The 14,381-nt window shown below is 33.2% G+C and overlaps 1 protein-coding gene across 2 annotated transcripts in view; it reads left to right on the top strand.

Annotated features, from left to right (window-relative positions):
* LOC106469922 (sodium-dependent proline transporter-like) overlaps nt 1–14,381 on the top strand; it is a 43,757-nt gene that overhangs the window by 16,555 nt on the left and 12,821 nt on the right. For both annotated transcript variants that reach the window (XM_013930439.2, XM_022398494.1), the window contains exons 7-11: nt 6,621–6,752; nt 7,528–7,631; nt 8,222–8,340; nt 11,662–11,921; nt 13,092–13,223. In XM_013930439.2, the coding sequence (XP_013785893.1) occupies nt 6,621–6,752; nt 7,528–7,631; nt 8,222–8,340; nt 11,662–11,921; nt 13,092–13,223 (747 nt within the window). The remainder of the gene's footprint in view (nt 1–6,620; nt 6,753–7,527; nt 7,632–8,221; nt 8,341–11,661; nt 11,922–13,091; nt 13,224–14,381) is intronic.

Raw genomic sequence — 14,381 nt, 5'->3', positions numbered from 1 at the left:
CTATGTATGTTTTAAAATATAAACTTAATCTAAACAAACGTTGATATTAAAATAAATATATAATAAAAAATTCGTTAAAACTCCATCCTTAGAGAATTAAAAATTGGCGTTAGACAATGTTTAACTAAAATATTATATATATATATAAACATTGACAACAATACATTAAATATAATAAATTATTCAAAGGATTATACCACTTCAATAATAAATACAGTACACAAACACAATCAATACAAAAAACCTTATGATCATAAAATAACATAGCACGTGAAAGTGCATAAGTACAAATGTTATCAACCCCTTAACATGGATTATCCCCAAATCATACTCTTGTAGTGATAAACTGCAATTTAACACTCTTCTTTCTTTCTTTTCTTTCTTTCTTTCTGTCTTTTTCTTTCTCTCTCTTTCTTTTTTTTCTTTTCAATAAAGTAAAAATACCAAGTCTCATGGACATGCGTAGAACTACTCTTCTCTCAAAATTAAAATATATTTTGTAAAATTTTCCGAGCTTCAAGTAATACGATAATTGCCAAATATTATTTGTAAACGAGATACAGTTTTTGGTATATAATATAATAGTCTCTCTCTACAACACAAAAAAAATCTTTAATTCGCTTATAGTTGGTTTGTTTGTAATTAAGTACAAAGCTACACAATGGGCTCTCTGTGCAATACCTACTACTGGTATCGAAACCCAGTATTTAGCATCATAAGCCTTCAGACTTACTACTAAGCTACTGAAGGGGCGGTGGGCATTCGTTAGTTTGACGGTTTTATGAATGTAAAAACACAATGTCATGTTTATATTAATTAGAGGACAAACTATTTCTATGTGATTGCTGGATATTTGAGAATGATCAAATGACCTTCTATCACTGAGTGGACCTTTCATATCTTTTCCTGCTATTAAATTGTTGTTCTTATTTCCATCAAAAATCAACAAAACAAGTATAGGATAATAATGACGTCTGTGTAAAAATTAACTTTCTTTTATTGTCACGTTGGTATTTATAAAAAAAATTGACAGAAGAGTTTATTAAAGCTGGGAAACATCAATAATAAGAAGCATTAAGATACTATTGGATACGAAGGTAATTCAATGATGTTGGAAACGTTATTGACATGTAAAAATCCATATTACATTTGCTATGTTTCTAAACGTAATTACCAGTTAAGTCTCACTGGAATTGTTAATTTGACGTGTTAAATCAATAGAGGACGTAATTCGTACCTGATTAGAGATTAAAACTCCGTCGTTTTTTTTTCTAAGTAACTGCTCTTCGCAACGCTTGATTACAGAATGACATCATCACACGTAGTATTCTATTCTTACGTGCATAAATACACACTTTTAGCTGTATAGGAATTACTTCTGTAGAATATTCTGTTGTATTTCTTTATTTTTTAAGGACAGGATAATATGGTCACAGGTGTGAATCTTGGCCATGACATGATCTCATCGACGTAAAAACTTGTCTAACAGTCTCTGTTTCAAAAGTGACGTATGTTCTTTCAAGGTGTTTTTTTTTTCCTTTGTTGTTGTTATGGAAACTTCGTTCATTACTACTGCATAATTGTAAGAACATATGTGTGAAAACAGAAACAAATGTGTTATAACATGTCAACCACGCTACCTCTGCCATATCGAGTGCCAACTAGGCCTTTCGCTCAAGGTAAGATAGTAGAGCACGTGACAAAACTTAAATTGCAAAATAACCTGTGTGTGTGTGTGTATAATTATACTTCAAAGTTATTATATAGATATGTGGACAAATATTTTGTTATGTTCGCACGTGTATATAGTATATTTATCGGGTATTTTATGTTTTAGCTATAATGTAAAAGCTACGCATTAAGTAAACAACAAATATTTGGAGAATAAAATAAAGGTACCGGTAATCGTACATTGGTGCTAAAAACTTGAGATTTTTTAAGAAACTTCTATTGAGACCAAACTGCAGCAGCGAAGATAGAAAATTATTTAAGTGATTTCATCCAAATTAAGAGAGGCGTGAGGCAAGGCTGTGTTTTTTAAACTGACTTATATAACTTGTGCATTGAGAAAATCCTCAGGGAAATTGAGGATTTTCCAGAACTGATCACTGGCGGACAGAATTTGAACAACATGCGTTATGTTGATGACAAAGTTTTAATAGCTGATTTAGAAGAGATGCTGCAAAAAATGTTTAGATAAAGTTGTTAGCGAGAAGAAGGGATTAAGTATTAACAGTAGTAATTAGGTACAAGACAATTCCTGTACACATTGTCCAAATACATAAGGAACAGATAGAGCAGGTCAATAAATTCACTTACCCGGAAAGCTGGGTAGCATCAGATAGGAAATGGGATCATGAAATATAACATAGAATAGTGATGAAAATGAAAAAGATGCTTACAAATAGTAAACTGTCCATAGGTACAAAGTTAAGAGTTTTCCATTGTTGTGTTATACCAATTCTCAAGTATGCCTCAGAATGTTTGACAATATTGCCAAGTATGGAAAAGAGAATTGAAACAATTGAGGTGTGATTCTTATGGCGCATCCTGAAGGTATGTTGAACAAATCACACCTCAAATGAAGATGTTTTGTCAAGAGCAGGTTGCAGGAGGAAGCTGCTGATTTAACACCAGAAAAAAACAATTAGAGTTCCTCAAACATGTTATGAGAAGACAAGAAACTGAAAGTCTGGTCATTATTGGAAATACTGAAGGAGGGGGAGAATGTGGAAGACATGTGTAAATGGATGAATGTATCAATATTGGAAACTCTTCGTGCCTCAAGGAGAAGAAATCTGTGGAAGACTATGGTCACAACATCCTGTTTGAATATGGTATCTAAAGAAAGAGGCTGATAATCACCATGTTTTCTTTATAAATGTATATATATATAAGAGATAAAATGAAAGTTGTTTTACTACTATTGCATCGTAACAATTCAATCATTGTTCGTCACAACAAAACTGTCTGAAAATTTCAGCAAGTACATTGGCAGTGGTGAATTTTAGGAAAACGTCATCATGCCAATGTTCGCGGGACAATTACGCTAATTTACATAACCTCCCCTACCTCATCTCTAAGCTGATTTATACTTTAGCATCATAGCAAGTATCATAAAAAATATGATACAGTTTTATGTTTACTAACTGTAATCTAGAACAAAAAATGTTTGCCGACACTCATTACCGCCTCTTAAATAATTTATCGGCACATGGTGCCCGCTGAAATGTACCTGTACTCACTTGTAATTATGCCTCAATGTGTAGACTTCTAGAAAGAGATATAATTATAATGCTCTAAATATATTCGTAACATTCCAATGGTTATTCATCATTATGAGAAATGGACCGTGACCTCTTGGCTTAATCAAGCTCTTACAAAAATTTTAATCACTGCAGAGCTTATTAGATCTACAGTTCTGCCACTTTTGCTGCATTTAGAAATAGAAAAAGAAAGCTGGTCCACCTTTACATGTTTGGTCATCGAACGATATTGATGAAATGTGTACAGTGCGGAAATTTGTCAGATTGAGCTACAAAATAAAGTGATTCTAGTGAATTTTCAGACAGTAATTTATGTAGGCCTAAGAAAATTCATCTACTCTACAATGCTATTCATGCGGTGTTGAGTCACCTTCATTATCGTGTCCTGAATTTATCGCTTTATTACTAGGCGTTTTTCACAACTTTCCACCCCTTTAAGCTGGTTACAGCTAGTTCTTAAAATCAAAGAAACGACGAATTAAAGCTTACAGTCACATAAGCACTTTAATTAGTTAAAGTAATAGTATAAATTGATATATTGGCCTATTATAATTGTATTAATCTAACTGAATATGCGTTCCTTTTATTTGTGTAGTTATGTATTCCATAATTGACGTTTACAGTTCAATGTGCCATTTTATTAAAGAAATAAGCACAAGTAAATGAGACAAAAATTGGGATAAGTTAAATGTACGTTTGAGCTATAAATAATGTGACAGAAGTGAATAATCAAATGTTATTATCGTTCGTTTTCTTCCTTTTATTCTATTTTTACTGTTCCGTATTCACAGTACAGACAACACTGTGTTAAACAAATAGTTCTCAGATATCTTATTAACGTCACTTCGCTAAAACACCATGTTACCATCACTAAAACCCTTAGTACCATAACTCTACTAAATAACTTATTAAAGTCACCAATTTCCTTAAATCTAACAACAGTATTGTGATAAAGCCAGCAAACATGGATATGGCTATTGTTACTCTTAACAACAAAGATTATTTTTGTCGCTGATGCTGCCCACCAACTCGAGGACGTTAATGTCTGCAAGAAACTTACACAGGACACTGTAGCTCAGCTTACCCAACCATCAGTCATAAACGTAAAGAACTCCTCCAATACAAGAAAATTAACAACGAACCTTCCAACACTTTATATCTTACTCCAAAAATACAAACTTGATAATACCATCTGACCCATAATATCTATCTCAAACATAATCACTGAAAAGATTTCTGCTTTAGTTGACCATCACATAAAAGGTACTCCCTGTACACTCCACGGGAAAGACACTATTCACTTTATAAATACCATATGGTAAATCAAATTATAACGGACATTTACCTCCTAACTGCCTTCTGTGTATCATAGATGTTTCTTCCCTTTACACTAATACATCACGTGATGAAGGACTTGAAGCTCTAAAATTAATTCTAAATCTTTCAATCCACCAGAATTTCAAATAGTAACTAACCTTGCCAACTTTGTCTTATCTCTAAACAGCTTCGAATTCAATAACGGACATTGTCTTAAGGTTAACGGTACTACGATGGATACCAAAATGGCTTCTAAATATGTCAATATATTTATGGGCCATATTAAAAGCCAGCTTTTACAGTAAAGCCCTGTTAAACCTCGTACATGGAAACGTTACATGTATGACATATTTTTCATTTGGACAGCCGGTTCTAAATTAATTAAAGACTATTTCTTATGCCAACACCTTTTTCTTATGCCAACACCTTTCAAAACAATCTAGTTTACCCTTAATTACTCTCTTTAAATTGTCTCTTTAAATAACAGATTTTACACATTGACTTATACATAAAATCTACTGACGGCTACAATTAAACTTTATTAGCATGACGTCACTAAAACCTTTACTATCATAACATTACTTAAACTTTATTAGTATAACGTCACTAATACACTGTGTTTAAGCCTTAAATGCACTTTTATATTGTTTTATCTTTTAGTAAATTTATGAACTGCACTTATGAATAACTTTGGAAAAATAACTTGATTATTAAACTTAATAAATAAATAAAAATCTTAATGAGTTTTTCATTTACAAAGACCCGTGTTTTGAAACAACTACATTCTATACTTTACAACTTTATACTTCACGAGTATTAAAAAAAATCTTGAGTATGGTTTAAAATGATCAGCTTTATTCGCCATGAGGACACAGTAATAATCACTAATCTGCTAATCTTTGAAGGCAGAGTAATAGTCGATGATTTATCACTTCAAATGATCAGTTTGAAGACAAAGTGACCGTCGATGATTTATCACTTCAAATGATCAGTTTGAAAACAAAGTGACCGTCGATGATTTATCACTTTAAATGATTAGTTTGAAGACAAAGTGACAGTAGATGATTTATGACTTCAAATTATCAGTTTGAAAACAAAGGACAGTCGATGATTTATCACTTCAAATTATCAGTTAGAAAACAAAGGACAGTCGATGATTTATCACTTCAAATGATCAGTTTGAAAACAAAGTGACCGTCGATGATTTATCACTTCAAATGATCAGTTTGAAGACAAAGTGACAGTCGATGATTTATCTCCTCAAATGATCAGTTTGAAGACAAAGTGACAGTCGGTGATTTATCACTTCAAATGATCAGTTTGAAGACAAAGTGACAGTCAATGATTTATCACTTCAAATGGTCAGTTTGAAGGCAAAATTATTGTCGATGATTTATCACTTCAAATGATCTTTTTGAAGGCAAAGCGATTGTTGATGATTTATCGCCTCAAATGATCAGTTTGAAGACAAAGTGACAGTCGATGATTTATCACTTCAAATGGTCAGTTTGAAGGCAAAATTGTTGTCGATGATTTATTATTTCAAATGATCAGTTTGAGGATCTGCTGAAAGTATAATTATTTACCATACAGCTGAAGGTTAAATACTGTAGATATGAATATTGGTCGTTGAGCTTGTGATATATTTATAATTGATAAGATTATAAAACATCTATTTTCAAAAGTTTTGTGACAGTGCAATAATAGACCAACATATTTTACTCGTAGTTTAAACTAAACGCAGATTAAGCAAACTGATTTATGCAATCGACATTTTAGAGAAGATAAAAACGAAATGTTGGTTGTTTAAATTAAGCTGTCGAGCTGATGGTATGATTCGATTGTTTCTCAGCTGCTAGTCTGAAAATTAAACTAACAAACCAGATATTTTTGAGTACAATATTTTGGATATTTTAATTTCGATGTTTTGTGTAGAGGTAACTCAACAATATTTACAAAATATTAAAAAACAACTTCGTTCATCACGTACTTTGTTTCATTTATTTAATAGTTAATGTAAGTATTCTTGTTTTTCAGTTAGTCTATGCTCTTGTTGCTGTTCCAGTAAGCTTAATGCTTTTGATAACAGTCAGAGTTATGGAACAATGGGGAAGTGGGATTTCAACATTGTTCGATACGCCATGGAAATCAATACTCATGGATTCTACGGTTTGTATTTTAGCTTATGGCAACAATGTGAACTTTCTATTATATTACATGCTATATCTTATATGTGCACCATGACATGTAGTGCATAAATAAGCTTCCGGAAACTACTCGTACTATTCTAATGCTGACCTTTTGACATTAATCAATTAAGTTTTGGATTAACCGAATAAAAAAAATTAAACCATTTATTCGTTGCATAATTATGAACATTGATCACTTAATGTATTATTTTAAATACAAGCCTAATTTAGATTGCTCACAGAGTATGTTACGGTTTCAAGAGAAGAACAAATTACAAACTAGAATCAATTATTGCTATTGCAAAATGAAAGGTTCTTACACTTTTTATTCATGCCAACTAAAGTTTCAAAACTTTTCTAGATTTATAATTGACTGAGATTAGTTTTATGAAATAATTTAGTTAGGTAGGAAACAGTGCTATACATTTATAACCTTATCAATGAGAAAAACAAAATAGTTTGAAATTCGTCTGTTTTCAGTCCTGGTTGAGAAAAACAAAATAGTTTGAAATACGTTTGTTTTCAGTCCTGGTTCAGAAAAACAAAGCAGTTTGAAACACCTTTGTTTTCAGCCCTGGTTGAGAAAAACAAAGCAGTTTGAAACACCTTTGTTTTCAGCCCTGGTTGAGAAAAACAAAGCAGTTTGAAATACCTTTGTTTTCAGCCCTGGTTTAGAAAAACAAAGCAATTTTAAATATGTGTGTTTCAATCCTGATTGAGAAAAATAAAATAGTGTGGAATACGTTTGTTTTCAGTCTTGGTTGCTGGCAGCCAGAGAAGTGTTTCTTACATGGGTTCTATACGGCGCCCTCTGTCAGCAGATGTGTAGTCACAACAAAATATCTTCTAGTATCATCAAGTAAGTGTAAACGTAGCTTAGGGTTTTTGTTTTGTCTGAAACATCATTTGTGACAGGTGACTCGTATAATATACTTATTGTCTTAAAACTGAATAATTATAATTGACAGTTTATATAAAAACTATTAGAGCCTAGTCACATCGCTTATAACCTGTTTGTGTTCAATTATTAGTAGTAGTAGTAAATAATAGGTAATTGTGTATTTGATCATTTTGATATCCTGTGCACGTCATCAGTTCGGTTTGAATAATAAAACAATTGCTGCAATTAAACCTAGCGATGTTTGTTGTGATACTTAGACAATATTTTCAACAACTGCATAGAATATAAATAAGTGAATATATTAATAACAGAATAGAACTAACAAATCTAGTACTCGTGACTAGATATTTTAGACTATTGTAAAATTACACAGGATATAAATAAATAAATTCTATTAACAAATTGATTAACAACTTGAGCAGAAAACATAGGAAGTTGGTGTCTAATGAAATTCGTTAGAAATTTAAAAATAATACATTATAAAAATAGGCAGTAATAATATTGTAAGTTCAAATTATATAATGCTTAATAAAAAATTCGTGTTTTAGAAACGTCTTAGCTGTTGGAGTTGGAACAATCTTCATTCTAATACTTGCGTCACTGCTCTTCGCTAGTTGTATGCGTGCTATCACTGATAAGGATATGACTCTTATTCCTTCATCCTTCGGTAAGCACATTCGTCTAATTAATAATACTCATTTCTTGCATTGCTGTATAATTATGGCTCCGATACTAATAATTATCATGACCAAGCCATTGCTTCGCGGCTAAGCCAAATTTACTTTGTTTTCAAGTTTAGTTTGATTATTTTGATTGATGTTATTACTTACAGTAGCTTCGAGGTGGCTAATGAAAATGTCTGTCTTTTTCTAGTGTATTGTGCCTATCAGTATTTATACTTTTTATATGTCATGATACGTCAAAATAAAATGAAAAAAAATCAAACAACCAACAGACAATTTTGTTTAAAAAAACAGGAAGATTAGAAAGAAAAAAATATTCAAGCAAACTAGTAAAAACGAGCGTTTATAAAATAGGAAAAATAAACTTCTATCATCAGTGACAAATCAAGGCAAAATGAAACAAACTCGAATCATATAAACGTTGATAATGAATTTTCATCCAGTAGGATTTGCTATTCATAATGACCATTAACGCTATAAACATTGTGCCCACAAGATCAGTTTTAAAATTGCAAAATAAATATATTCCTTTAACAAAAATCATGTGACACAAAACTACATATTACAATCGCCCTATTCCTGTTGTTGTTTCCATTACAGTGGACTACATTTTTATCATTTTAATGTTTTTCCTTATTAGAGGGAGTTTGTTTACCTTACCCGAGTGAATATTTAGTAAATTTACACATTTCTTGAAAGCTTAAGCCTCTTAAGACTCTAAAAGCTTCCAGTACTACGTAAAGAACAAGTACAGTATAAAAATTCTAGGCTGGGCGAATTAGAGGAGTTTATCAGTTCTGCGTCAGTTTGTAAGTTAGAAAACTAAAGTTATTGCGACTGTTCGTAAGTGATGTAGTTAAAAGGTTATTCTGTAAGCATGTTTGCTATCCAACGATTAGCGAGAAAATTTCGAAAGTAAATTAAACGTGAATCAGTTTCGGAATTCCTGTTCAAACGTTGTTTGTGAACTTAGGCCTACTAGTGATCCTAGCCTTTGTCAAACATTACTGAGGAAATAGATTAATTTGTTAACGTTACATGGACTGGACTTGACATTATTTTTATTAAATACCACCCCCCCCCAAAAAAAAAAACAACGACAAGAACCGCCAATCGATAGAACATATTACAAACTGTTAAATTTGTAAATATTAATTATTATATGTTTTGAGGGGTTTTATCGACAGCGATCAAAAGACGGATAACTTAGATTCAATATCACGTTATACGACGCACTGGCTAAAAAGCTTTACCAGAGATTTGAGGATTATTCATTGCTACTTGAGTCATGTTTTCAGTCAATGCTTGCTACTCTTGACCTAATAGCAAAATTGCCTGTTACTTTTATAATGCACCCACAGATGAAAGCGCAGAGCATGTTTAGCAGCATGTAAGGGGCTCAAATCTTGAACCTTATGACACTATGCAACACCCGGCCCATAAATCACTGAAAGATATCGTTCAAAAATGGTATTGTCTATTTGGCTATTCATTCTTTTAAACTGTGTAGCTGGTATTTACTTTCTGAGTTGCATCTTTATCCATAAATTAAGACTTGTGAAATAAACATATGTTTAAATATCCTACATTTGGGCAGCTCTTTTTCGCTGCTCTCAAGGCTATTCTGTCATAACAATCGCTCAAAAAGCATACAACTAATGTGCATACAGATAACAAGGTTGTAAACGACACGTTAAAAAACAACATCAATAACAAGAACAAAAAGTATAATGTGAAGGTCGTGAAAACCACGTCCAGAACAATGATTAAACATTCTTTTGAAAGTAGCTTAGAAATATGCTAGCTGTGTAAAAAAAAAAAAAAAAAATCTCTCTAAGACAAATGTGAATGATTTTTTCTAATATTAATTAATTAATATTGTTCTTGTTAATTGAATGCCATAGGCTTTTTAAACGTAGGGTCCATTATTAGTTAGTTTAGGTTATGTGTCTTCATTTCTTAACAAGCAATCTCAGACTCAATGGCAGCATAAATCTTTTTTCCCAACCTTTCTTGCAACGAATGGGCGCTCATACCCTCTCTTAATACATTTTTACACTATTAAAATATTTTACTAAAACGAAAATTGTAAGGCAATAACAGTCAATTCTGACGGTTTCATTTTAACAAATATATCTTTGAAACCCTCAAAGCTTTTATGTCCACTCCCTCAAAATCCTATGTCCCCCCCCCCTGAATTTTAAAAATGCCCACTAGGAGGCGGTAAAATCGAGATTGGGAAACACTGGCATAAATGGTAGGACACTTTGTAAGAACCATATCCGGCATTTAGTCGTTTTTTTTTATAGGAACGTGCATTGTTTTATGGGGAATCCAAAGATGGAAGCCGATCTATAATCGGAAACATCCAAAGATGTTATAATTAGTTTTGTCAGTATAGTTGGGTGATGTTTTATCCTAATTCAGACAACGATCATGGCATTGTTGTAGTAAATTATCTATGAAACACTCACCATTCCCGAAGTTTTTGTGAAACTTATAAAGTATTGCTGAAACAACGAGCCAGAATCTGTGAGTGTTTGTTGTTGTCGAGATAGAAACGAGGTAGGATCCAAAGTAACCCGCAAATGTAAAAATGCCCAAAGTGTTACAAATGTAGCAGATATGGATGCGATCACGATGGTACACCGGTTAGCCATAAGAGAAGACAGAGAAGCTTCTACAGAGGAGGAGCTGTCAAGCCTCCAAAAAGAAATACGTCTACGTACAGGAGCGGTAAACTTACAGATGTATCCGACGACTTGCCCTCAGTTGGGGATGAGAGCAGAAGGAGTAGAACGAGTCAAGATCAGGTAAGGAACAGGGAAAACGAAGATTTTTCTCAGTGAAATGGAAGAATACTGCAAAGGTAAGAGGAGATAGTAGTACTAAAATAATGGCGAAATAACATGTACGTATGGTCCACTTTAAAATAATATAAACATCTTAACGACTACTCGGACCAAAGAAAACAGCACAGCAAAAGGATATCTGAGTTATGTCCTATACAACCATATATCTCACTTTTAGGTTTCCAGATTTGATGGGATACCCCACCACGTACCAAAAAAGTTGTTGAGTCAGAGAATGCTTATAATAATAAGTTGCTAACAATAATTTATAAGCATAATGAAGTGATTTATTTTGGGGAGGAATACTGCATGTTTCGACAGAACATTGATCTGCTTCTTCAGAGAATGTTGTTAAAGATAAATTTAATTCATTAAAGCAATTTTAAACAAAGCAAACTTTAAAGTTCTTAGAAACGTTTTACGCTAATAAAATGGAGTTTTTGTTTATTTCAGAAAAACCCGAATCTGTTAAGTTTTTACTTCCAACATCAAAATTTCAAACAACTTTGACGAACGTAACACCAATCAACTTCGTTATTGGTGAATGCCTTTTCTCTTCTGTAAAAGACCCGCTATCTAGTGGCTATCAGGTGCTTCGTTTCACTACAGAAATTTTTCCTGCCACGATTGCGCTAAGTGGGGTATCAACAGTTTCCTCGTTTTGGTCGATTAGTTTTTTTTTGATGATGATTACCTTTGGCCTTGCGCAACAGGTACGTTTATTGTGTGACATTTGAGTTTGTAATGTTTATTTAATGTACACTTTAATTGTGTTTGTTTTTTCGATAGTTCATGCAAAAGCTACACAATCCGAGCTAGCTGTCCCTAATTTTCAACTGACAGATAAGAAGAAAAAGTGCTGTTTTTTAGCTGTTTTGATATTTGACTGCTCCACTTATAACGCACTCACGGCCTCAGAGTGCAGTGCACTTTTTTGTGGCAGCAGGACGCGAATCACGAACTCTCTGGTTACTAGTCCAGCATACTAACCATTAGGCCATATTTTAATTTAAAATATACTTTTAAAACTCAGCATATAACTGTTTTCTTCATATACTAGAGTGATTTTAATATATAATTATTGTATTTTTCAAAACTGATGCATGTACTGATACATGTGGAGCTCACGAGCCATATGTACTGTAATAGAGTAAGGACAATGGAAGAGCAAAGCCTAATATTGTACTTTTCAAATGTTCCGAGCTTCAAAAACAGCGTACAATGTAAATGACATTGACGAGTTTGTTTGTTTGTTTATTTCTCTGTTGTTAAGCATAAAGCTCACGATGAGCTAGCTGTGCTCTGTCTATCACGGGTATTGAAACTCTATTTTTAGCGTTATAAGCCTTAAGGCTTACCTCTGAGCCACGGGGAGCAATCAACTTTGATCTTGAATAATTTGAAGAACAAATGTTAATAGGTATCAGCATATAGTTTAGATAAATTCCAGACAGTTTTCTCGTGAATATTACTTTTATTTTCATTGACAAAAGTAAAACGTTTTTTAAGTTTTAGTACGTGAAAGGAAACTATTACTTATATAATGTTTAACTTGTCAAGCTGCGGTTGGTTCAAAAGTTTATGCCACAGAACCCAGTTTGCACTTTCAACTGTGGGCGCGTTATACAAATGACAGTAAATCCTGTTGTTCGGTTCAAAGAACTGGTAAAGCCATTATGATGGTTGTAGCTGCTGCTTCTGAATTAGGGAAGGATATGCTTGGATCCTAAGGGGCTCTTAACTTGACCGTTTAGCCCACCTGCGCACAAGCTGCCGCTGATTTTTAAATTCACATTCATACTTACGTTAATTTGGGTGTTAAATTGCTTTGAAACATGTAAGAATTATATCTTATGGTTCTTTTTCTGTGTGTGTTTCTTAAGGTTGCACTGTGGAGTGTGGTTATTGATTCTGTGATAGCCTTAAAGCCGAAGATTCTCAAAGCCTGGCAGACTTTCCTAACCATTATCTGCTGTATCACCGGTTTCCTATTAGGCCTGCCAATGACGACCAATGTAAGCTACCAATGTTGAATTGATAGATACATTAATTTTGTGTATTTATTTCTATGCGCTAATTCACAAAAAATAAATAAATCACTCAAGTGTGGTATACTTTTTTTCTAACTCATTTGGATTAGGATTCAGGTAATTTTACTTTCACTATCAAAAGCGACCTAATAGTAGGTAATAGTAAAGATATGTCACTGGTGAGGTACTGGAAATAGTTGGGCTGAAATGAAAAATTTAACGAAAGAGTATTGATTTAAGGCCAATAAAACTATTTCTGGAGAATCATATGTATATGTGTCTTATAAGAAAATATGATAACAAATTTGAAAATAAAGAACAGAAGAAGGCAAATAAATATATGTATATATACACCTGGAAAAAAGTTAAGCACCCCCGTGTTTTTTTCAAGTGATTCAGATTCGACGTTCTTGTGACTGATTATAAATTACCATTCAATCTAAACGTGTTTATCAAATGAAATTATGCATTATTGGGCAAAAGAAAACAAGATTATCACCGTAAAATAACAATTTTTAATTTACATATCATGACATCAAAATATGGACAGTTTTCACGCTTAAAATTATCTTTAATAAGTATTGTCAGTGAAAGCTCAAAAACGTTATTGAATTGTCAAATCACATTACAAAATGTCAATCATGACCCACACATTGATAATTTGTTGAAGCGTTATCTGTCGCCATTCTCGGTGCAAGTGAGCTTCAAACTGTTGCAATGTCTGTGGAGGAGGCTCCAAAGCCTGTATTCGCCACAGGTGCTCTATAGGGTTGAGATCTGGACTTCTTGCTGGCCAAGGAAGAGTGTTGACGGATTCATTCTCTAAATAAGCCTTTACTGCCCTAGAGCGATGAGGTCTAGCGTTGTCATCCATGAATAAAGGTCTTGACGCTAACGTGTGGTTGTCAAAATGAGGCACAACTACAGGTGTAAGCACGTCCCTGGTGTACTTTTCGCCAGTAAGGTTGCCATTGATTGTTACCAAATCCAGCTTGCAATCATGCGAGACACAGCCCCATACCATAACTGAGCCCCCACCAAAAGGCACTGTTTGAACAATGTTTCTTGGAGTGTAAGCTGCGTTACGATGCCTCCAAACACGGGTTCGACCATCAGTTACGTGGAGTAAAAATCTACTCACGT

Source organism: Limulus polyphemus, unplaced genomic scaffold, assembly GCF_000517525.1.
Source record: "Limulus polyphemus unplaced genomic scaffold, Limulus_polyphemus-2.1.2 Scaffold3724, whole genome shotgun sequence".
In the NCBI taxonomy this organism is placed as follows: domain Eukaryota; kingdom Metazoa; phylum Arthropoda; class Merostomata; order Xiphosura; family Limulidae; genus Limulus; species Limulus polyphemus.
The sequence above is the reverse complement of the archived record's forward strand: the minus strand, read 5'-3'. Positions and strand labels throughout refer to the sequence as shown.